Here is a 23,841-nt window from a genome sequence, read left to right on the forward strand (position 1 = left end):
TTCGCACCCTGGACTGCCCCTGTCCACCACCCACAAAGCCACAAACAAGTGCCTAATATCTCACTTTCTTTCTTTCTACTCTGAAATAAATGTAACAATTCCTTCTTCACAGGATTACCGCAGGCACCAAGTGACACGGCGCAAATACAGAACGCAGCAGGGCACGTACTCATCAAGTGTCACCTTCCTGCTCAATGGCTGAATACCAAGTCCCACGACACTCGACCAGGAGCAGTGAGCAGTGGGAAGGCACACAGGACTACATTCCCCACCATACCTGTGTGCCCGGCAATGGCTTTGCAGATGAAGTCCTTCTCTGGCCGCCCACATTCCATTCGGAACTCCAGCTCGGATCGGCAGAGATAGTACTCTTTCCATGTTTGTGTGCCCAAGGTCATCTGGGAGGTTTTACAGGATGACCAGCGTCTCAGACACAGCTGCCTGGAAAGCAGACCCATGATCCCAGGCGGGACATGACACACGTTAGAAGGTACTGTGGTGTCGACAGGTCTAGCTTTGATTCCTGGCTATACCATCCAGTGGCTTAGACAACTCACTCCGCCTACCTATGCCTTAACTGTCCCCACCGTAAAATGGGGAAAGCAAGGAAGTGACAATGAGCAAGCGCGCACCACCATCAGGTGTCAGTGTTTCTTGTGTATTAGCCAGTTTTCCTGACACCCCCATGAAGTCTACCTGATCCCCTTGTACACGACAGGGAACTTTAACAATTGACCCAAGGCCAAGGGCATGCAGCTTTGGTCATGCAACTGCCATTCAAGAGTATTTCTTGAAGTCTCCAACTCTTACTGCTGAATTGCCTATTTCTCCTCTCAGTTCTGTCAGCCCTTCGTGTATTTTGTTGCTGTTATTAGGTGTATATATGTTTATAATTTTTTGATCTTCGTGGATAGACATCATGAAATGGCATTCTTTCTCTAGTAATGCTTTTTTGTCTTAAAGTCTATTTTGTCTGATATTAGCATGGCCATTCCAGCTTTCCCTCGGTTACTGTTGCATGGTATATCTGTTTCCATTCTTTTAATTTCAATTTATCTATGTCCTTGAATCTGAAGTATGTCTCTTGTAGACAGCATAAAGTTGAATATTGTTTATCCTTTCTAACAGCCTCTATTGGAGTGTACATTAAATACACAATGTAATCAATGATAAGACACAATTTATGTGTTATTTGGCTACTTATTTCTGTAAGTTTGATGCATTTTCTCTAGTATTGCCTTATTCTTTGGTGTTAAATATTTTCTTTTTTAATTATTTTTATTTTTGTGAAAGAGTGAGAGAACAGGTGCAAGTGAGAGAGGTGGGGAAAGAGAGGGACGGAATCCCAAGCAGGCTCCACACTTAGCCCAGAGCCTGATGCAGGGCTCAATCTCAGGACTGTGAGATCATGACCTGAGCTGACATCGAGAGTCAGATGCTGAACCAACTGAGCCACCCAGGCACCCCTTAAATATTTTCTGATATACTATTTTAATTCCCTTGTCATTTCTTCTATCATGTTTTTTGAGTTCTTAGTGGTTGCCTTGAGGACTAATCTAGTTTTAATTAATATCGATTTAATTTCTTTTTCTTTCTTTTTTTTTTTTCCCCGAGCAGGGGAGGGGCAGAGAGGAATTCCAAGCAGGCAGGCTCCATGATGTCAGTGCAGAGCCCAACACTGGGCTTGAACCCACAAGCCATGAGATCATGACCTGAGCTGAAATCAGGAGTCAGATGCTTAACCTACTGAACCACCCAGGTGCCCCAACAGCAACTTAATTTCAACATTATTCAAAAACTTTGCTCTTTTGTAGCGTCATTTCCTGCTCCTCTCAACTGTGCCGCTACATCTACAAATTACATTTTACGTGTTAAATATACATGAATAGAGACTTACAGTTGTTTTATGCAGTTGTCTTTTAAATAATACAGGAAAAAAAAGACTTACAAATAAGAAATATATTTATACTGCTTTTTCTATATGCCTATAGAGTTACTTCACTAGTGTTTTTTTATTTTTTAATGTGGATTCAACTTCCTGCCTAATGTTCTTTCATTTCAATATGAAAGATTCCCTTTAGGATTTCTTGTAGGACAAGCATATAGCAACAAACCCTCTGAGCTTTTTGCTAATCTGAAAAGGTCCTCATTTTCTCCTTCATTTTTCTAGACATACAATTCTTAGTAACAAGCTTTTCTTCCTATACCTTCAATATGTCATCCCATTACCTTCTGGGCTTCATGGTTTTTAATGAGAAATCAACTGGTCATCTCATTGGGGTTCCCTTCTACATGAGGAGTTGCCTCTCTCTTGCTGCTCTCAAGATTCTAGGTCTTCAGCTCTCCTTTGATTATAATGGCTCCTTTTAAATATTTTATTTTTAAAAGCAATCTGTACACCAAATGTGGGGCTTGAACTCATCACTCCAAGATCAAGAGTTGCATGCTCTACTGATTGAGCCATCTAGATGTCCCTCAAATGTATCTTGATGTGTAACTCTTTGAGTTTATCCTACTTGCAGCTAATTGAGCTTTTGCATGTATAAATTAACATTTTTCATCAAATTTGGGAAGTTTCCACACCTTATTTCTTTAAATATTTTATTCCTTCTGCCTTTCTCCTCTCATTCTGGGACTCTTGTTATACAATGTTGGCTTGCTTGATGGTGGCCCACAGGTTTCTTAGGCACTGGTGACTTTTCTTCCTTCTTCATATTCATTCTATTCTTCAGATAATCTCCACCGACCTATCTTCAAATTCACTGATTCTATCTTCTATCTGCTCAAATACTGAGTTTTTAAAATTAAAAAGGTTGGGGTGTCTGGGTGGCTCAGTTGGTTAGGAGTCCAACTTCAGCTCAGGTCATGATCTCGTGGTTCACAAGTTCAGGCCTTGCATCGGGCTCTGTGCTGACAGCTCAAAGCCTGGAGCCTGCTTTGGATTCTGTGTCTCCCTCTCTCTGTCCCTCCCCTGCTCACACTCTGTCTCTATCTCAAAAATAAATACAACACTTAAAAAACTTAAAAAGGTCAATAGCATACTTTTCTACTCTATAATTTCTATTTAGTTATTTTTATAATGATTCTTCACTGATATGCTCTATTGGATGAGACGTTGTCCTACTTCTAGTTCTTTGTACATGGTTTCTTCTAGTTCTTTGAACATAATGAAAATAGCTGATTTAAAGTCTTCATCTAGTAGGTCCAAGGCCTGGTCTTTCTCAAAGACAGTTTCTGTTGTTTGCTTTGTTTCCTGTGTAGAAGCTACACCTTGTTACTGTGCATGACTCATTACTTTTGTTGAAAACTGAACATTTTAAATAATGTGGAACTCTGGAAATCTGACCCCACCCCTAGATTTGTTGTTCTACCTCCTTACTGTTATTATTGTTTGTTTAGTGATGTTTCTGAATAGATTCTGAAAAGCCTGCATTCTTTGTTACCTGTGACCACTGAACTCTCGCCCAGTTAAATTAGTGCTCACTAATGATTGGACAGGGATTTCCCAAACACCTAGAACCACCAACTCTCCCAGTCATCACCAAAGGGCTTCTGTGCATGTTGGGGCATGCACTCAACACCCAGTAAGGTAGTTGACCACTCTGCCCTAGACTTAACTTCCTACTTGCACAGAACCTCAGGGTTAGCCAAACATGTGAGTGGAGAGCCTTCTTAGGTCTTCCCTGAGTTTGTGCAAAACCCTGTTACACGTGCCTGGGCTTTTTAGGAATGTGACAGCTTTTCAAGGTCCAAGTCCCTAAAGATGTCACGTCCTCGGCTTTTCCTTTTAAGCTTTTTGGTTAGCCTACTTGTTTGCTCAATTGCTGTCCATCAGCCCTGACAATCACAAAGTTCATCAATTGTCTGTTATTATTTGGACAAAGGTCCCAAAGAAAAGGCTTTTCATACTGGGTGAACTCGAAGTCAGACCAAATAAAAACAGTCTGCCCGTGGGGTCTTCCAAGAAATACCAGACAGGTCAAATAATGACAATTTTCCAGGAACGAAAATCCAATCCCATCCTTCTCCCTCCAGTGACTGCCAGGCTCCTGGTCTCACTGTGATTGTGCGCTGATGACATTCAAGGCTAACACAGAACTGGAGGGCTTTATGGGAACAGGGCAAGAAAACCTGGTGTTCTAAGATTCAAATATTTCTTCTTGAACAAACACTTCCTAAGCTACTACAAGTCTCTTGTTAATTTCCAGAGTCCTGAAAAAGTTGATTTTGACAATTTGTGCCAGTTTCCTCGTTGCTTTTAGGGAGGAGAAAAACTTCAAACCCACCATTTCCCAAGAGCCTGCATTCTGCGCTTCCGTGCGACTACTGTCAATTCTCTGACAGCACCTCTCTCATGAGACTTTTCAGGAGAGAAATGTTAGCTCAGCCACACTGTAGAGAACTACAGAATCCCCACCCGGTCTGTGGGCACCAGAGCAAGTGAGACACGGCTTCTGCCGAGGGCACTCTCAGCCAGTGATTGGGAGGAGGATGAGCAGAACAAAAGTGCGGGGGAGAAACGTGGCGTTTCAGGAGGGGCAACATGTGGAGCTATGGGAACTGAGCACCAAGAGCGGATGTCCAGCCAGGAGGGGACTGGGGAGGCTTCACGGGCAGAGGCTTCCAGCATTTACAGTCCCCACAGCTGAGGTGGCATCATGTGGCTCCAGCCCCGCACTCCTACCTCACGGAGACCACAAGGTCAGGTGGGAAATGCGGGGCTCACGGTCCGTGGCCTCAACAAGTACCACACCCAGTCCTCATCGCCTCTCCACTCACCGAGTGCCTCCACGCGAGGCCTGCGCTAGGCACTAGGGACCTTCTAACACACGGAGAAGGATCCACCGCCTGCGCTCCAAACGGGTTTTACTGTGTTTGCTGGAACTCTAGTCCTTCTATCAGAAGCACCATATTGGCAGCCTGTGGGCAGAATGGACCCCCAGATTATTCTGTTTGGCCTGCACAGGATTAGCCCAGTGAACTAGCTGCCGACACTTAAAACTCTTGAGTTTTCACATAAAAATCAGGAAAAGGCAGGGGGTCTGGTTATGCTGAACCTAAATTCCCATCGGACAAAAGGGATCTGGAGCCACATGAAGCTGAGCCCTTCACACAAGAACGAGCCCTCGGCTTCACCGTCTCTTTTCTCTTCTGGGTGGTGAGACCGAGACACCTCAAACCAGCACTCCTGTTGTTGGCTTTGAGTTGAAATAAGAAGACAGGGAAATTTCTTGCACCCGCACCTCAATCTGAAGAGTGTGAAAACAAAAGCTAGACCAAGAAAATAACGTGGCTTAAGAAAAAGAGGAGAAGGCACATTTCTTTGTGGAAGTTAAGTCTATTTCTACATATTACACACTCAAAACTTAAGTAGAACCTATGAGCAATACCGAGAAATGAAAAAGTGATTTGACAAAAATGAAGGCAGACCATCAAAAAGGTTGAAGTATGAAGATGAATAAATTATGTGATATGCCTCTGAATTGCAATATATCAAGTGAAAAAAATACTGATACCAAAACTTTTCAGATAGCAACTAATGACAAAATAATCTATTGTACACAATAGAAATTATGTACCTTAAACAAAAGCAAATATTTGCAATTTTATTTCTAACCAAAACATAACGCTTACTGTATTGAAGAAACAGAATTTAAAAGGTCCTGAGGCATTAAAAAAAGGACCTTGCAGCATTTCCAACTAAAATTACACAATACAGGGGCATCTGGGTGGCTCAGTTGGTTAAGGGATCAACTCTTAATTTCAGTTCAGGTCATGCTCTCATGGTTCATGAGATCTAGCCCCACTTGGACCCTGTGCTGACAGCACAGAGCCTGCTTGGGATTCTCTCCCTCCCTCTCTCTGCCACTCCCTAGCTCGCAGTCTTGTTCTCTCACTCTCAAAATAAATAAACTTTAAAAAATTAAAAAAAGAAACAAAATTATACAATACATATTAAAAATACATGACCAGTTAACTACATTAATTTACTGTGTCCATGAGAATTTCTAACAGGCCTGGAGAACTTTGGGGCCCGGTCCTCATGATAAGACACAGCATCAGAAATGACATGCATGTGACCACAGATGACAATGCTCCTGAAATGCTGTTGTTCCAGCTCCAGAAACATAAACTCAGTGTTTTTTGTTTTGTGTGTGTGTTTTTAAGTTTGAAACAGAGAGAGAGAGAGAGAGAGAGAGAGAGAGCGCGCGCACATGAGCAGGGGAGGTGCAGAGAGAGAGAATCCGAAGCCTGATGTGGAGCTTGATTCAAGAACTGTGAGATCATGACCTCAGCCAAAACCAAGAGTCAGACGCTTAATGGACTGAGCCACCCAGACGCCCCTAAACCCAGGGTTTTTATAAGAACGCAGTCCAAGGATACAATCTTGAGGAATGACTTTATGCTAAAAGTTCAGCACCAATTATGAAACAGTGATGAACTGAAACCACTCTGTGACTTGGTTTACAAATGCCAAACCATCTACCCAAGGCACCTGGAGGCACAACGTGGTAACACACACGTACGTACAGAGGTCAGGTGATAAGCCGCAGAAGATAGTTTCTGAGCTGTGGGAAGGAACTCACTCCCGTCACTCAAATTCCTTCCTGGCTTCTCAGCAGAGACAAGAACAAAGAGCAGGGTTAGGGCTGGCTTCCTACCTATTCCAATGTGGGAATACGGCTCTGCGAGCACTTCCACAAATACACCAACCCAGGAGCCAATCCATTTATTTCACAGGACACAATGTCATTGAGAATCACATTTGGGAAGACAAAAAATCTTGTCCACTCCCCTACAGAGAAATCAACATCCAGAACTGAATGTTCTCTCCAGAGACATTCCCCAAAGTGCAGAGATGAAGACTGGAATCCGATAAAAGCTCTCTTCAAGACTAACTGAAGAGATCAGCATCATTTTTCTAACAAACATTAGCAATAAGAAGTGAATGAGAAGCAACAGATGCCACAGAACACCCAACACGGCAGTGGCAGGCCTGGCATCCAAAATCCTCAAGGACCACAACTGCAACATTACCCTGAAAGCAAAACCCATCAAGCAGAGATTCCCTCCAAGTGTGGAAGATTCTTTGTGTGTGAACAGCTGTTTTCCATCATAAGTGGCTAAAACTAAACACAGCTCCTAGTGGACAGCCAAGGCCACAGCCTGTCTTATGTTCAGCAAGAGACAGAAGATGTGAGACTCCTCTCTTGGGTCAAAAGGAGTCAGGTTCCAAAGGAAAAAAGAATAAGAAAAAAACTTAATAAATTAATGATTAAGATATTTTTTATTTTCAACTTTAATTTTTTAAATTTTGAAAAATTCTAGTACCATATGCGTTCATACACAGCTATGTTGTTACACCAAAGATGAGTTAAAATAAAAGTGATTTGGAGGCGCCTGGGTGGCTCAGTCGGTTGAGCGTCTGACTTTGGCTCAGGTCATGATCTCACAGTTCCTGAGTTCGAGCCCCGCATCGGGCTCTGTGCTGACAGCTCGGAGCCTGGAGCGTGCTTCGTATTCTGTGTCTCCCTCTCTCTCCACCCCTCCCCTGCTCGCACTCTGTGTGTCTCTCTCTCAAAAATAAACAAACATTTAAGAAAACTTAAAAATAAAAAAGTAAAAGTGGTTTGTTGATTTGTCTTCTATCAGCTGGCCACATGCATCTGCTGTACACATCTGCCCAAGTTTGGTACTCCTGATGCATGTCAATCTCCCATTCAATTAATAAAATCTCTTATATTTCGATATACTACAAAAAAAAAGTATTCACTACATGCATGACAGGAGTAGTTCCCCACTGACAGGTGCTACGGATTGTCCTTTCTGATGTACTCAGTAGAGCCAGACACACGGTGTTCAAAACACTTACACGCTACACCCCTCACCTTCGCAGGACCCTCTCCTGCCCACGTTTGGCTCTTCCTTCACTTACCTCCACAGTTCCTTGGTCCCTGAAACCTCATTCCAGACCTAGAACAAGAGGACAGAGAAGTCTGGTCAGTCTGTATGCAGTTGGCACCTAGCCTGCCAGGCACCGTAGACGGGACAGAGAGCTAGATCAGACTCAGTGCCTGTGGGCAACAAAACTCACCCTGGGGAATCAGACATATGTGGACGGCCCGATAAAAACAATCAAGAGTGAGAAAGGAGAGTCTAACAATGTCGGTGGAGCTGAGGGGCTCAGAAGTGATTACTGACAAAATCCCCAAGAGCTGAAGCATTCCAGGGAGAGAGAAAACTACTGGAGCAAAGACTGTGAAGTGAGAAAAAACTAGTGAGCATTCTGCCTTAAGTGGAGTAAAGGGTTCTGGGGAAAGGAGCTGGAAATCTGCTTAGACCCAACTCGCAAAGTCGTAATGGCAAAACCAGTGAGAAGCCACTTGGCAATTGTGGATGGAGGAGTGGCGGGGTAGCCTGTTTAGTTAGATCACTGGCTCCTTCGAGAAGGAAGAATTGGAAATGAGGGCAGGGCAACAGGCTCCAGAAAGGCTGCCTCAGAGGAGTAACTAAAGGCACTGGCCTGGAGGGTGTCCCAGAGACGCCAAGATGGTAGAACAGCCATCTCGGGAGACAGTCCCCTGCTCCCATAAACCGCCCCCTGCAGAAGTATTTGAGAGAGGCTCGGGATCAGTCAGTCCTGATCTGAGGGAACCAGAGTGTCATGCCTGCCCTCACCCGGACCCACAGCTGCGTCCTGGGACGCCGTGGCCTCTCCAGCCAGGCCAGCCTGGATCCCGGAGCCCACACAGCTTCCAAGGGAACCACTCTGGAGAGTTGCATGTGGTCCAGATGCACTGAAGGACCCATCCCAGAACCTGGCTGGCCAGTCCCTGGCAGAAGCAAACAGCATCCTCGCAGCCCGGGCCCCGCTCACACAGCCCTTGCTCACCTGCCGGATCAAAGTGCCTCGGTCTTCTTGGCAGGAATGTAAAGTTTATAATTTGCAGAAATCAAGCCGAGACAGTCAAGAAGATTTACGCATTTTCCTTTTATGGAGTTCCCAGTTCAAAGCCTAATTGAGACCTTATGTCCCAAACACAGAGTATGATGTGCAATATAATCTGAAAAATAAATACTACCCACCCAGAGGACCCCTCTGTTAGATGCTGGCCTTCACGACAACACAGTGAGGCAAGGATAACTGACTTCATCTTACCCAGCAGGGAAACCATGTCCCAGAGAAGCTTGTGCTGCCCAAGGGTACAAGTGGCCCTCCTTCCTAACTCTGCCTCTGTGCCATCCCTAGCCTGCTGCAGGGATCCAGTCCCAGCCCTGTATGGGACTAGCTGGGTGGGACCGTCTCTTTATTGGTAAAAAAAAAAGGGGATGAAAACCCGGTATTTTACCTGACACATTTTAAATATAGTTATGGAATTCAAACACGAATCTGTTTATTGATCTTTCTGTAAAACGATATGATAATGTGTGACAATTAATAAGGAAAATCTTCAGGGGGGCCGCCTCGGTGGCTCAGGCAGTTAAATGTCTGCCTTGGGCTCAGGTCATGATCTCATGGTTTGGGAGTTCAACCCCACACCGGGCCCTCTACTGTCAGCACAGAGCCCGCTTCAGATCCTTTCTCTCCGTCTCTGTCTGCCCCTTCCCCCTCACGCTGTCTCTCAAAATATACATAAACCTTAAAAACGAAAAAAGAAAAAGAAAATCCTCTGGAGGCCAGCGGGGGGGCTCTCAGGCCACAGCCCTGGTCGGGTGCAGACCCGGCACCTTGCAAACCAATGCTAGTCTAGCTACTCCTTCACTGCCTCAGAGGGAGTAAGATTTCTCCCCACCCCACCTCCCAACAGCCCAGCCAGGGAGAAGCCACCGCACTTCCAGTCCCCAGTTGACCGCAATGGACTTTTAGTTCGCAACAGCCCTTCCAGCCTCGCCTTCCTCGGTAAAAGAGCCTCTTCAGCTTTCTTCTCTGGACTCGCCTATGGTTTTGCCAGGCCCCGCTGGTCTTGAATTGCAATTCTCCGTTGCTCCCAAACAAACCCATTTTTGCCGGTAAGGTAACTGGCAGTTTTCTATCTAAGGTTAACAAATGTATTTTAGGTTCCTTTATGAAATTCCCTGACTCGACAAGTATTGACAAAGGGCACGCTGGGTGCCAGAGACAGGATGCTGGCTGTCAGGCACGAATCCAGCGGGGGGAAAGCGGACATGAACTGCATACACTATACCAGCAGTTAAGCTGTGCGGAGCCCTAGGAGGAGCCGGCGCAGGTGCACACGGGGCGGATGACAGCCAGGACCCAGGTGTGCGGGCGCCCTGACCCCAGGGGACTCACCACTCACAGGAAACTCTTGGCTTCCCAGACAAGACCCAGAGGGAAATTATAGAATGTTCCAGAAGAGGTGGGAGGGGCAAGGAAACAGGCCCCCCAAGCCCATCCAGGCAGTGAAAGCTGATGGCAGGGGGGCCGCAGCAGACCAGCGAACAGGGCTCTGGGAGTCCCCGGGGCGGCGGCTCGCAGCACCCACACAAGCCTCCAGGTCACCACCCCGGCCTCAGCGCGCTCGGCCCACCACGGAATTGGCCGCCGGACGCCGCCCCCCAAACGGGGAAACTGAGGCCCAGAAAAGGGCCAGCCTTGGACACGCAGGAACCATAAAGCCAGCCCTGCCTCCCGGCCAGGGCGCGCTACCTTGTCCACCTGGGCGGCGCAGAGCAGGTCTCGGGCCTCCAGGAAGGAGAAAACGTGCAGGAGCTCATGGAACCCAAGTTTCGGCTCCATCTCGCCCGCACCGCCCAGCCTCCGCCCTCCGGCCACGCCTTCCACGCGCTTCTGGCCTTCCGGCCAAACCCCGCCCATCTCGCCACGCTTCCGCCCCGAGGGCCAAACCCCGCCCATCACGCCGTGCTTCTGGCCCGCAGGCCGAGGAGCACGCCAAGATGCTTCCTTCCGCTGCGGACGGCCAAACCCCGCCCATCCCACCCCACTTCCGCCCCGCAGACTACACCCACCCAGTGCTCAATGCTTCCGTTCTGTTGGGTCAATCCTCTGCCTTAAGCTGGAGCCAGTCGGCCTCGCTCCTCCCTGACCTTCCACTTGCCTCTGACCACCCCTTGGCTCTCGCTCTGACCTTCACCCCTGCACTGACCCTCACGTTGGACATTGTGGTGGTCTTGAACCCAGCCCCTCCCAAGCCCTTGCTCTGGCCTTTGACTTCACCTTTGACCTGTCCTCCATTTCGGACCCTTGCCGCTCTCAACCTGGCCTTTGACATGGGCCACTCATTTACCAGATTCGGGCCAGCCCCTGGTCCTGACACTCACCCTTGACCTTGACCCTCCTCCAACCTCACCCTGCTCACAACCCTCAACCTTGCCATCCCCGCTATCCTGAATCCCTACCCTCACCTGACCCTGACACTCACTGTGACCATCACTGGGATCTTCACCCTGGCCTCACCTTTGCTTTCACAGTGACCCTCAGCCTCACTCCGACCTTGACATTCAAGGTGAGGTCAGGTTCAAGGGCAAGTTTAGAGTATCCTGTGGATGGAGTTGTGGAGGGTCAGTGATCCAGACGTGGGTACAGGCTCAAATTTAAACGGAGCTGAGAGCTCCCAGAAATTAGCTAGACTGGAGCTTGGCATCGACAGAAGATGGGGCTGGACAAACAGGCAGAGGACAGATCCCTAAAACATCAGACCTCTCCCTGAAAGCAACGCTGTCTATTGTTTTGTATTTCCCCAGAAGCTTGGAGGCAATGCCTGGCAGTGTCACCTGTGCTCAGGGCTGACACGGGTTTAGCCACATGAAGAACAAAATGCACATTTTAAGAGTAAGAGATTGCGAAGGATATGTTTGTTTCTCTGGTCCGTTTTTAACTCTTCCTGAACCAGGACTGCACTGTCTCAACAGGCCCTATGAAAAGTCTTAGGTCTAACAGTGAGTCCTTCCCTGGTTTTTCTCTTCTGCCTTCTCTTAACCCTTTCATTTCTGTGTAGATTATAGAATCAGCTGATCAAAATTTATTAAGCAAGCAAACAAGAGCCAACTGGGCTTAAGTATTCGGATTTACTGAATTAACAAATGACTTCCAAGAATGCCTATCTCCTCACTTGCTCTGTACCTGAGTAAGGAGGTGGCACGTCTGGTCCTGGCTCACCCTTGTCCTCAGGGTAGAGATGCTGGTAAGTGGCTTGACCCCGATCGGTCCCCAACCTGAGCCATCCTGGGGCTTGAATTCTGCCACTGCACCTCCAAATGGGAGCCCCACTGCATGAAGCCCCCAGGACTGGAGGAGCCGTGAATGGAGCCGCATTCCTGGTGACCACAGAGAAACAAGGGCCAGGAAACGATGCCTGCCACCTTGGCCACTTCCCTCGGTAGGAATGGAGGGGGGCTGACACCAGGCAGAACTACCTGGGCTTTTTACAATAAATCTCCAAAGTGAACTAGCTTTCGATGCCTCTGAAAACAAAATCAAACAAAGCTGCCCTCCCATCATGTTCCCACGTGAGGACACCTTACACTCTCTGCTCCCCTAGATGGCTCCACCAGGGCCATCCCTGACCGGGAAGGCAGGGCCTGCAACCAGCACCATGGCAGCCACAGCCACGGAGCTCACGGTGTCCCTCTGATGGGTCAGTTGGCAGCACGCACGTGGGAGGCCAATGGCACCGGCTGTAGGTCCCCTCTGCTGGAGCCGGATGTCCTCATTCCCAGCCTGGGAGCAGACCAGGTGAGGGGTGGACCTAGTGAGGCTGTGTGGAGGCCACCGGAGGTCGGGTCAGGCTCAGCAGAGAAACAAGAAGCCCAGGGGGCTCTGGGGGACAGGACGGCAGGGCGGGCCCAGCGTCAGCCCTCCGGGATGAAGGGCCGAATCAGCTCCGGGTTCAACAGTGACTCTTCGAGAGGCCGGTCCACGTGGAAGTCATGGACGTGGGGGGGGCCCGGGTGGGCCTTGGGGGTGGGTCCCCCTGGGCGCTGGGGAATCGGCAGCTCCGAGGGGTGGGCAGGCAGGGGAGCCGTGAAGAAGTACTGATGCAGGAGGGCCTGCGGGCGGCAATCAAGGGACAGAAGGCAATGAGTCACCTCCCCGTCCCAACCTCAGCTCACCTGCCTCTGAGGGAGGATGGAGCACTGCCCTGCCAAGGCTCGTTCCCACACCTGCTCCACAGCATCTCCACGTGCTCAGCACCTGAACACCGTTACAGGTTCGCGGGAGCCAGCAGGGGGCAGAACACAGAGCCTCCCCGTGAGTCTTCCCCAAGTCAGGGGTATGGGTGACAGACAAGACAGAGGAGAAAGGGACAGGGAGCGTCAGATGACTAGTGCTGTCAGAGCGACAGCGGAGGTTGAGGGGACCAGAGAGGCTGCGGGCCTGCAGAGCAGTGCGGGCGAGCTCCAGGGAGGGGTGCTGGAGCAGAGATCCCAGAGGCGCACAGTTAAGGCCTGAGGACACACAGCAGGCCTGGGGCCCGGGGGCGGGGGGAGAGTGGCCAGGAGGGTCACAGAGGTGATGTCCCCCCGCATGTGATTGCTTGGAGAGGGAGCCACAGGAGAGCCCTGCTGGGGTCTGAGCTGGCCTGCCAGGGGAGGGTGCCCCGAAGAGACACAAGCAGGATCTGAGAGGCAGTGGTGTAGACAGGGAGGCGGGCAGGTGGTCTTGGTCCAGCAGCCTTGGTCCGCTGAGACGGCTCACCAGGGGCCTGCTAGTACTGGGGCGGGCAGGGCACGGGGACACCCGAGAGAGGCTCCCATGTCAGCCCATGGTCCTGCCTCTCCTTCCCAGCCACACAACCCCTTTCCAGGTCCCCCTCGCCAGACCTCTGCTCATCATTTCTCCCTGAAAAACACCTCCCCAAGCTTAAACTGGCACCCCCCCCCCCAGAGTCAGTCCCACCTGCCCACCCCCAGGGCCCAGGAAGATGCCAGGCGTGTGCAGATGCAGAGTAAATATCCACTGGAGGGATGAGGCAGCCGGTCACCCACAACCCAGGCGCGCTCTCCGGCAAGGTGGCCATGCCTTCTACTGGGGTCCCCGCCTGCCCGTGGCCCCCCGGGTTCTGGTGCCAGCCTATCACAGGGCCCCGAGTGAGGAGGGTCAGGGAAACGGGGTCACCCTACCTGGGAGGCTGAGATGCGCTGGCGCGGAGGGTAGAGGAGGAACAGCCCCAGCAGGTCCAGGGCCTGGGGAGACGCATCGGGCAGCACCTCCTCCAGGGGCACAGGCGCCTGCTCCTTGAAGGAGATCTTGTTGTAGTCGGGCAGGTCCGTGATCTCCTACGACCATGGTCATCAGTCCGTGCGGCTGTGGCCCACCTGCTCACCGGTCATCCCCCCCCACCCCACGTCTCAGGCATGTGTACAAAGTGCCAGTGTGCCGGCAGGAGGGGAGGGACAGGACCCGGCTTCCTGCATCCAGCAGGGCAGGATGGGAGGAGCCGCCAAGAGAGGCCAGAACAGTGGTCTGGGGGGAGGGGAGGGGGCCAGGGAGGTGTGGAGCCACAAGAGAAAAGGCACAGAGGGTGGTCCTAGCTGTTGGGGGGAAGGGAAGACACCTGCCCCCACCCGTTCCCCACTGGGAACCCCTGCAAACCGGCCAGACTTGAGGACTGGGGGTGCCCAGGATTCGAAGCACACAGCAAAGCTGCTCGATGTCATTCTCTCCAGGGAAGAGAGGGGATCCGTTCAACAATTCCCCCAGGATGCAGCCCACAGCCCTGCGGACACAGACCCAGACAGCTCAGAGATCTCCCCACACCAGTTCGATCGCCTCACACTATGACACAGATCTCGCCACACTGCGCCCACACCCCATACTAGGGCCAAGGAACCACAGAATAGCACAGCGGCTTCGTACCTGAGGCTACAGACTCGTAAACAAAACCCACAAGCCTAGAACACAGACCAGGTCCCCCTCTCCAACAGCTCACTGGCCTCAACCCTAGAAAACATAGCAACCCCCTCGGTGGTTCTGAGACTTCTCAGAGCCTCAGTTTCTGGGACACGCAGCCACCGTCTCTCACTCCTCACTTTCTGGGACAGACCTCCAAAACAGCCCCCAAATCTCAAGTGCCTAGGCATGGACAAACCATCCTACCCAAATAAAGCTCAGAGCCTTCACACCCAGGCATATAACCAACCCCTGCCTCCCAGATTAGAGGATCCATGCCTTGAGCCTCAACCACCTCCCTGACTCCAGCCCAGATGCTTCCTGCTCCCATCACACCTGACCCCCACCCAAGTGAAAACTGACCCCAAACTCCTCAGAGACTCCCCAACGAGGGAAAACACCCCCAAGGCAACCTAGAGCTCACAGCACGAAGACGCCCCCAAATGGCTTAGCAACCCCACATTCCCCCGTGCCCAGCCCACAGAAGTCTCACCACAGGTCGACGCCCTGGTCATACTGGCGGGCACCATACAGGAGCTCCGGGGCTCGATACCACCTGGGAGGAGGGGGTGGGCACAGCCAGCTCGCTCGTCTGACGGAGGCTGCCCAGAAAGGTCACCCCCGCCGCACATCAGCCCCACAAGCAATGTCTGAACAGAAGGTCCAGAAGCATCTCAGCCCGGTGAGAAGGTTGGGGCCTGTCCTCTGCCAACTCCTGCCTGGGAACTGGCCCTCCCTACCTGGTGGCCACCTGGTGTGTGTAGAGGCGGCTGCCATCTGGGGAGAAGACCCGGGCCAGGCCAAAGTCTGCTATCTTGAGCTGGCCTGAGGCACTGATGAGCAGGTTGGCCGGTTTCAGGTCCTGAAGACACCAAAGGGGGCATCAGTTCCTCCACACCCCTGGAGGACCTTGGGGCAGGAGGGTGTGGCAGGCTAAGCACCCGGGTCAGCCCAGGCCCCACCCTCTCCAGGGCCACTGAGTCTGTGGTGTGGCCACACCACGGGTCTTGCCCCTCTGACCCCTCTTCAAGGGCTGGCCCGCAGGTCCCGCCGCAGCCCGTGCTGACACTGACCCGATGCACGATGTTGTTGGCGTGGCAGAATGCCACACCCTTGAGCAGCATCTGCAGGTAGCTCTTGACCTGTGCCTGGCCCAGGGGCCTCTGGGCGTGGCGCACCACCTCGGCCAGATCCGACAGCATGAACTCGAAGGCCAGCACAAAGCCTGCGCCGTGCGGGAACACGGCCTTCAGCTGCACCACCTGCGGGCAGGCATCCGGTCAGCCCTGGGACCCACATCACTCAGACCCGCTGGGGGACCCCAGCCCCGCCCCAGACAGAGGACCAGGCGGGTGGGTGATGTGAGACCTGAGCTCAGAACCAGGGATGCGGAATCCCCAGTTGTTCCCCTCTCCAGAGAGAAGATGGTCCCCATCTAACACTCCACTCACTGACTCAGGGAAGAGGAGGTGGGAAGGTCACCCAGGGCAGTGACTGGGCTCCACCTGCAGTGTCCCCCCCTACCCCTGCCCCTCACTCACACACACACAAACACACACAGGGCACAGGTCTCCTCTGGGCTCCTCTAGGGCCATGAAACCCCAGCACCAGGAGAGCTGGACACATGTCACATACACTTCCCAAGGGACCACGGGTCAGCGGGGCCAGGCTGCACAACACGGAGCAGGAGCAAGGCCTGGCAGGGCCTGTGCTGTGCTCACAGCACAGGGAGACAGACAACTGAGCGAGCCAACGGCTGGGGTGTCCCGGTTCTGACGAGGACAGACAGGGCGGGGGGAGTCGGTAAGGCAGGGATGCGGGAAGGAGCACAGACAGAGGAGCACCAAGCACAAAGCCCTGGGGGCAGAGGGGGCAGTGAGGCGGCAGGAGGGACACGGGCACGTAGGGTCCTTTACGGGAAGGACGTTTGCCCTGTGCTGAGGCCCGGACGGTACCCGTCACAGGGGACGCTTCAGAGGTCACGTAGGATGGAGAGGGGCTGCAGCTCTCAGTGTGAAGAAAAGCCAGTGGGCTTTTCCAGCAGGGAAGTGAAGGGTTTCATCCACACTTTTGGACGGTGGGGAGGGGAGCACCAGCAAGGAAACGGCGTGGTCATTCGGGTCGGAGATGAGGGCAGCACGGGCTCCACGCTGGGGCATCTGAAGGTGGGACCTCCAGGGCTGCTGACTCACAGGTGGAGGGCCCGTGTCACCCTCCCATGTATGGGCTGTGTGTGCAAGCCCGTGGACCTTTTTTTTGTTTAATTTTCTTAATGTTTGTTTATTTTTGAGGGGAGGGGGAGGAGCAGAGAGATGGAGACAGAGGGTCTGAAGTAGGCTCTAAGCTGAGAGCAGCAAGCCCGTACGTGGGGCTTGAACTCACAAACCGTGAGATCACAACCTGAGCGAAGTCAGACACTCAACCGACTGAGCCACCCAGGTGCCCTGAGCCCGTGGACTTTTATTGCTGGTTTTCAGACTTTGAAGATAGCACCCAATCATTCCCCAGGTCACACACATATACTCAAACACACAGAATTATAAAGAAAAAACAACAGAAGAAAAAAACCCTATCACCTACAATCAAACTTACAGCACATTCTAGCCGACTTTACAACAGACAGGGTACGTACAATCAATCCCACACTCACATATAGGCACACATGTTTGTGCAGAACTAGGGTGCATAGTTTATGTGTTTTACAAGCAGTTTACAAAGTGCTTCTGTTACATAGCCAACATGTCATGGACATCTCCATGAGGAGGAGGATAACAAGCAAGTCAGAGCACGACAGGATACACCAGTCACCTCCCAGGGATGAGAGACGGCACCGTGAAGAGCAACAGGCTGGGGGGAAGTGCCCCTCCTCGCGTGCCCACAGCGCCTCCCAGCCCCATGGACCAAGCCACGTGGGCTCTGCAGCCTCTGTCCATCTCCCCTGCAGCACTTAAATCCTCAGAAGTCCGCTCGGGGCCAACGCCCAGCACAGGGTAGGGCCCATGAGAGGACCCAAGGTTAGAACGTCCTCGATCAGACCCTGACCAAAGCCCCCCGGGGACCAGCCGAGCGCCCACAAGCTGGCAGAGGGGAGATCCTGAAATGGGCCTGGCTGAGCAGCGGAGAACTCAGAATGACAAATACCTGAAACAGTTAACCCAGCCTGTGACCAGAACAGAAGCTCAATGGGTGGCAGTGATCGTTATCATTAAAAATCACTAAATGCTTTATGGAAAGAAGTCAGTGAAGAAGAGAATGAGTAAGGGAAGAAAATCAGTGGGTAAGAGGGATGAGTGAGGAGTGAAGTCGGTGGGTGGATGAGGTGGACAAGGGAAGGAGAGGCCCTCCAACCCCAGCCCCACTCACGTGCTGATTGTCCTCGATCTCCTGCAGGGCTTTGATCTCCCGCAAGGCCTGGTTGGGGATGCCATCCTCCAGCCGCCGCAGGGCCACTTTCTTGAGGGCCACGATCTCCCCAGTCTGTGCAGGACAGAACGCAGACACTGCCACCCATCCCAGGCTGGGAGAGGGGCCACGGGGACGGGAAAGGCGCCACCTGGGTGGGACACAGAGGCCCAGGGGCCTCGTGGGGTGGGAAGGGAGGGAAATCAGGTACAGCCCGGGACCAGCTGTCCCAGGGCCGCGCAAACAGCTAAGAGGCTTTCAGGCCACGCTCCTCGGGCACGCGCGGCATAGCTGCTGTGGCCTCGCGGGTGGGTGGGAAGCTTGCAACCCGGACGGCACCCACTGATGGGGGCCAAAGTGGTGGGCGCACACCACGAAGCGGGGCGAGGAGGCAGGCGCAGCGGTGCACACGCGGGCAGGGGAAACGGTGGCGGGGGGTGGGGGGGAGCGTCCCTCGGCCAGGAACGGCTGCAGGCGCAGATCCCACGGCCCCGCTCACCTCCACGTGCTTGGCCTTGAAGACGATGCCGTGCGCGCCCTCCCCGATGCGGCCCAGGATGCAGTACTGGTCCATGCAGACCCTCCGCACGCCCCGCCCCTCCCCGCTGGAGCGACGCGGTTGCCTAGCAACGGGCTGCTTCCGGGAGCCGGACCGGGCGGCCGACCGGAGCTGGGGACGGTGTCCGGGCGTCGTCTGCGCCTTCGCCGGTTCCCCGCGGTCCGGCCGCAGCGCGCTTCATTCGGGGGAAGCCATCGTGCGCGGAGGGCGCCAGCGCCGGGGCGGGGAAACAATGGCGGACGGCTTCCCCTGCCCGCGGCTTCTGGACGTCACGTGACGTGCGACGCCAGGGACGCGGAGGGGGCGGGGCCGCGTGGTCGTGATAGGCGGGGGTCGGGGCGGGGCTACGCGTCGGGGGCGGGGACTCCTGGTGACTGGGCGGGGCCAACTCCTCCCCAGCCGGCCAGGGTTCCCCCATCTGTAGCTGGAGATGCCAGCTTCAAGCTTACTCAGGAGTCAGTGAGGAAGGGAGCCCGGTTCAGGACCAAGTTGTGGAAGGAGCATCAACGGGGCCTCCCTTCTGGACGGTCAGCTGGGACCTTTTAAAAAGTTCGAACTCTGACCAGGAAGCCCAAGTCTAAGGCTTCTCATGAGGAAACATCAGGAGGAAATTGCAGTGAGCGATTTTAAAGAAGTGTATACAAAGGATTTTGACAAAAACACAAGTTGCGAAGTTAAACTTCGGAAAAGATGCGCGATCTCACCACGATAAAATAAATGCGAAATAATCTACAATTTTCCACCTATCGAATGGCTAAAGATCCCAGATCTAAAAGGCCATTAGTCAGGGGCCCCTGGGTGGTTCAGTCGGCTAGGTGTCTGACTTCGGCTCAGGCCATGATCTCGCGGTTCGTGGGTTCGGCCCCCGGTTGGGCTCTGTGCTGACAGCTCAGAACCTGGAGCCTGCTTGGGATTCTGTGTCTCCGTCTTTCTGCCCCTACCCCACTCGTGCTCTGTCTCTTTGTCTCTGTCTCTCTCTCTCTCAAAGGTAAATAAACATTTTAAAAATTAAATAATAATAATAAATAAATAAAAGGCCAGGGCTATGGGAAAACAGGAACTCTTACCCTTTGCTTGTGGGAGTGTAATTTGGTGATGCTGGTCAAATGACAGATGCATATCCCCTTGGACCCAGCAAGTCCACTTCTAGAAATTCCCCCAACAGATGTACCGCACACATGTAAAACGGCATGTGCAAAGTTACTCATTGTAGCATTATTGGAACAGCAAAAACTGGAAACGTTCCAGATGTCCATCAGTAGGAGACTAAGTGGCGGTATACCCTTCCAATGGAATATGTGGCCTCAAAAATGAATGACGATGCTTGTTTATGTGCAGTAATAGGAAGACTTCTAACATACATTGTTTAGCTAAAAAGGCAAGATGCAGAACAGAACATACAGTGTGCCACTAGCTATGTAAAGAAAAACATGTAACTAATGCTTGTTCGTCCATTATAAGGTTTCTGCAAAGATACTCAAGATTTCATGACTGCAGTTACCTGGTGGAGGGACTGGAAGGATTGGTAGGAGGTGAACTTTTCACTGGGCCTTTTTGTATTCTTTCAGTTTTGAACCATATCACTTATTAATTTTCAAAAAATGTTTTCTGGCTCAGAAGTTCAGTTCCACTTTTCTTTTAACAATTGCAGAAGAATGCCTTGATCTCCAAAGATGTTCATGCTGTTTGATGATAGCAGAGGCCGTGGCAGATGGTAAATAAGTAATGGGAGTGACTTAGAATGGAATACTTTATAGCTATTACAAAGGGTGAGGATAAATACAGTGTGTCATGGGAAAAGGATGGTTTTCAAAAAATAGTACAGAGTCATTTGAAAAGTCATATGAAGAAAAAAATGTACACACCATACACAAAAATTTATTCCAGGTGTACTGCAAAACTAAATATGAAATGTAAGCAATGAAGCTTGTAGATGAAAACAAAATATCTTAATGACTTTGGGTTAGGTAAAAATTTTATTTGTTTACTTATTAGCAGTTTTTCACTTCATTATTGCTCAAAGTCCATGGTCTACATCATTCTTGGTGTACATTCTATGAATTTAGACAAATGCATAATGACACGTACCCACCATTATGGTATTATATTATAGTATATAGTTTCACTGCCCTAGAAATCCCCTGAATTCATCCTACCCCTATCCTTTCCCCTCACCCCTGGCAAGCACCAAACTTTTTACTGTTTTACAGTTTAGGCTTTTCCAGAAGGTCACGGAGTTGGAATCACACAGTATGTAGCCTTTTCAGAGTGGCTTCTTTCACTCAGTAATATGCATTTAATTTTCCTTTATGTCTTTATGTCTTTTCATGGTTTGATAGCTCAATTTTTATTTTGTTATTTCAAAATTATTTTAATTTAGAAATACAAAACATCTGGAGGAAAAAAATCATAGAAAAACCCAAAACATACAGGCAAATTTTTACTCCATGAGCTTCTTCAATTCTCACTTGTTTACCAATCCCCAAGATGAAAAACTCTTCTTAAAAGATATTCAGCCACCAACAATGATGTTATTGATAGGAATATGCATCGATTTCACAAAAAAAGCCAATGAATCCTATTATAGCGTATCTTATTGCTGTTGCCATGACAATCTTCTGGAATTCTTTGCTGTCGGGTGTAGTGCATCTTTTAACCAGTCAAACTGAGCCCTTCACAAACTGGCGACTTGGCTTTATGCACTCCATTACCTGATCCATGGTGCCTGCCTGCCAACACCTCAGTTGCCAAGGACATGTACACAAAAGTGGACGAGCTCATCTCTTTTTAGCACTTCAGTAATATCCCATCGTCGGGATAGACCAAGGTTTACTTATCCAATCACCTACTGAAGGAAACCTATGTTGCTTTCAGGTTCTGGAAATTATGTAATAAAGTTGCTATAAATATCCATCTGCAGGTGTGGTATAGACATGAGATTCCCAGTCCTCTGGGTAGACGCCAAAACAGGAGAACAGTTGCTGAATTGAATGGTAAGAGTATGTTTTTTTGTTTTGTTTTTTGTTTTAAAATTTTTTTTAACGTTTGTTTATTTTTGAGACAGAGAGAGACAGAGCATGAACGGGGGAGGGGCAGAGAGAGAGGGAGACACAGAACCGGAAGCAGGCTCCAGGCTCTGAGCCATCAGCCCAGAGCCCGACGCGGGGCTCGAACCCACGGACCGCGAGATCATGACCCGAGCCAAAGTCAGCCGCTTAACTGACTGAGCCACCCAGGCGCCCCTAATTTCTAGAGTTTCAAAAATGTTGTTTCTGACCATTTTTTCCAGGTTTCCTGTTGCTCTTGTGTTGGAGAGAAGTTTTGGAGGGCCTGATGGGTAAGCACACTGGAAGCAGGAAGGCAAGTCTTTCCTCCTCCGTGCTCCAGGCATGGTCCACTGGCAGAGATTCATACCTATCATGACAGGAGGGAAAGGAAAGGGCCAGATCAGCTGTCCACTGTCCGGAACAGGCAAGAAGGGTGAATTTGAAGCTGAGAAGCAACAAACTGACAAATCGGCAGAAGCTGTGTGGCTACAGAAGGGGACAAAGTAGCTTGATTTCAAAACAGTGAAGATGTGGCGAAAATCCCACAATCTTATCACTCAGAAAACAGTGCTATCGTTGTTTTACATTTATGAAATTTTGTACTAACTAGGAGTATGTATTTCATGTGTATGTATAACACATTATAGGAGATACAACAGTTAAACGGACATTTTAAGCAATTAGGATACTATTTATATGTGGATACAGTACATCATTTACATAATATTATTCATATACTGCAACATGGTTTTCTTTTCTGGATGACAGAAATTTCACAGCTATTAATTGATTTGCCTAGAGCACCATAGCTGGGTTTACAGGGGTTTTTTTCTTGTAATTTTACCATTCACTCACCTGCTACTATCTAAGGGAAATGGACAACCAAAGGGAGGAACTTGTTATTTCCAGCTGAGGAACTGGAGATAGTTCTATGAGGAAGGTGATAGAATTGACTTGCATTTGAAGGGGGGCTTTACATGCCGTGGGATAATTTGAATAAAGATTAAAGAGCCCAGGTGTGGGGGTACAGGGTCTCAAGGTGGGCTGGGAGGTGAGGGGGTAATCAAGTGTGTGGGTAAGGAATGGAAGGAAACTGAGAAACTGGTGATAGAACCAGGTGTCTAAGACTGTGACCTCTTTGGAAGGAATGTAGACTTCTTCACCTTGTAGGGGAGGCAACATGGCCCCTACCTATCTGACGTTTTCAGCTGGGGCTCTTTAACATAAAGACAGGTTAGCAAGAGAAAAACATTATATAGTGCAAGCAGCGAACATCGCATAGAGAAACCTCAAAAAAGTAACTCAAAAGCAGTCTGGCTTAGCACTCCAGCTTCTGTACCATCTTCAATGAACAATAATAAATTTGCAGAGAAATGATAAGACAAGGGAGGATTTTAGGCTCCAAAGGCAGCAAACTGTGGGAAGGTAGAAACACGGAAGGAAACTACTGACATAAGGTTTTCTGCAGATTCCTCTGGTGCCATCACTGGCCTGATAAGTCTGTCTCCAGTAAAGGAGAATTTATTTCCTGCTTTTAGGCAGTAAAGAGAGAGCTTTTTCTGGGTTCGCTGCTTCTCAATATGCTTCAGCTCAAAATAATTTTTATGTTAAGACATCAACCTTAAATATAAAAGAGCCAGTTATTTCACTAACAAAATGAGCTTATTTGGGGATAACAGAGGACTTGTAATTTGAAACATGCATGCTATGGTGAACCACAGGCAAATCAGAAGAGACAAAGGGAAGGTAAGCTTTAATTAGGTGTTAGAAAGAAATTGGGAAAGGTTGTTTTCAACAAAAGTTTACTGGGAAAGAATAGGAGTTCAAGGTTGTGGCAGTATCTCATTGACTGCAAACATTGTTTGCATTGTTGTTGGGGCAGGGAGAAATCTTTCTTTCTTTCTCTTCCTTCTTTCCTTCCTCTTTCTTTTCTTTCTTTCTTTCTTTCTTTCTTTCTTTCTTTCTTTCTTTCTTTCTTT

The 23,841-nt window shown here is 50.2% G+C and overlaps 2 protein-coding genes and 1 pseudogene across 7 annotated transcripts in view; all 3 read right to left on the reverse strand.

Moving 5' to 3' along the window:
- The window catches only part of LOC112868531 (F-box/WD repeat-containing protein 12-like), a 51,518-nt gene extending 40,599 nt beyond the window's left edge, over positions 1 to 10,919 (reverse strand). For all 5 annotated transcript variants that reach the window (XR_015243376.1, XR_015243374.1, XR_015243375.1 and 2 more), the window contains exons 1-3: positions 10,652 to 10,919; positions 7,937 to 7,974; positions 278 to 441 (exon numbers count right to left, since the gene is read on the reverse strand). Coding sequence is in view for 2 of the 5 variants with exons in the window: in XM_086684809.1 (XP_086540935.1) it covers positions 278 to 441; positions 7,937 to 7,974; positions 10,652 to 10,858 (409 nt within the window). In the remaining 3 variants the exon portion in view is untranslated. The remainder of the gene's footprint in view (positions 1 to 277; positions 442 to 7,936; positions 7,975 to 10,651) is intronic.
- A 1,092-nt stretch (positions 10,920 to 12,011) lies between these two features.
- Positions 12,012 to 19,091, reverse strand: CDK20 (cyclin dependent kinase 20). Of its 2 annotated transcripts, none has more exons than XM_025931558.2 (8): positions 18,756 to 19,089; positions 18,218 to 18,331; positions 15,928 to 16,116; positions 15,595 to 15,716; positions 15,348 to 15,410; positions 14,558 to 14,681; positions 14,086 to 14,241; positions 12,012 to 13,011 (listed from the first exon to the last, which is right to left on the reverse strand). In XM_025931558.2, the coding sequence occupies exons 1-8, from the start codon at positions 18,828 to 18,830 to the stop codon at positions 12,814 to 12,816; spliced, it is 1,041 nt and encodes a 346-aa protein (XP_025787343.1). In that variant the 5' UTR covers positions 18,831 to 19,089; the 3' UTR covers positions 12,012 to 12,813. The 2 variants fall into 2 exon arrangements, with proteins under 2 accessions (XP_025787343.1, XP_086540936.1); XM_086684810.1 differs by lacking the exon at positions 12,012 to 13,011 and adding an exon at positions 13,020 to 13,676 and having other exon boundaries at positions 18,756 to 19,091.
- A 2,193-nt stretch (positions 19,092 to 21,284) lies between these two features.
- LOC112868685 (protein transport protein Sec61 subunit gamma pseudogene) lies at positions 21,285 to 21,535 on the reverse strand (annotated as a pseudogene).
- Positions 21,536 to 23,841: the final 2,306 nt, after the last annotated feature.

The sequence above is a fragment of the Puma concolor genome, chromosome D4 (genome assembly GCF_028749965.1).
Source record: "Puma concolor isolate L17-30 chromosome D4, mPumCon1.1.hap2, whole genome shotgun sequence".
In the NCBI taxonomy this organism is placed as follows: domain Eukaryota; kingdom Metazoa; phylum Chordata; class Mammalia; order Carnivora; family Felidae; genus Puma; species Puma concolor.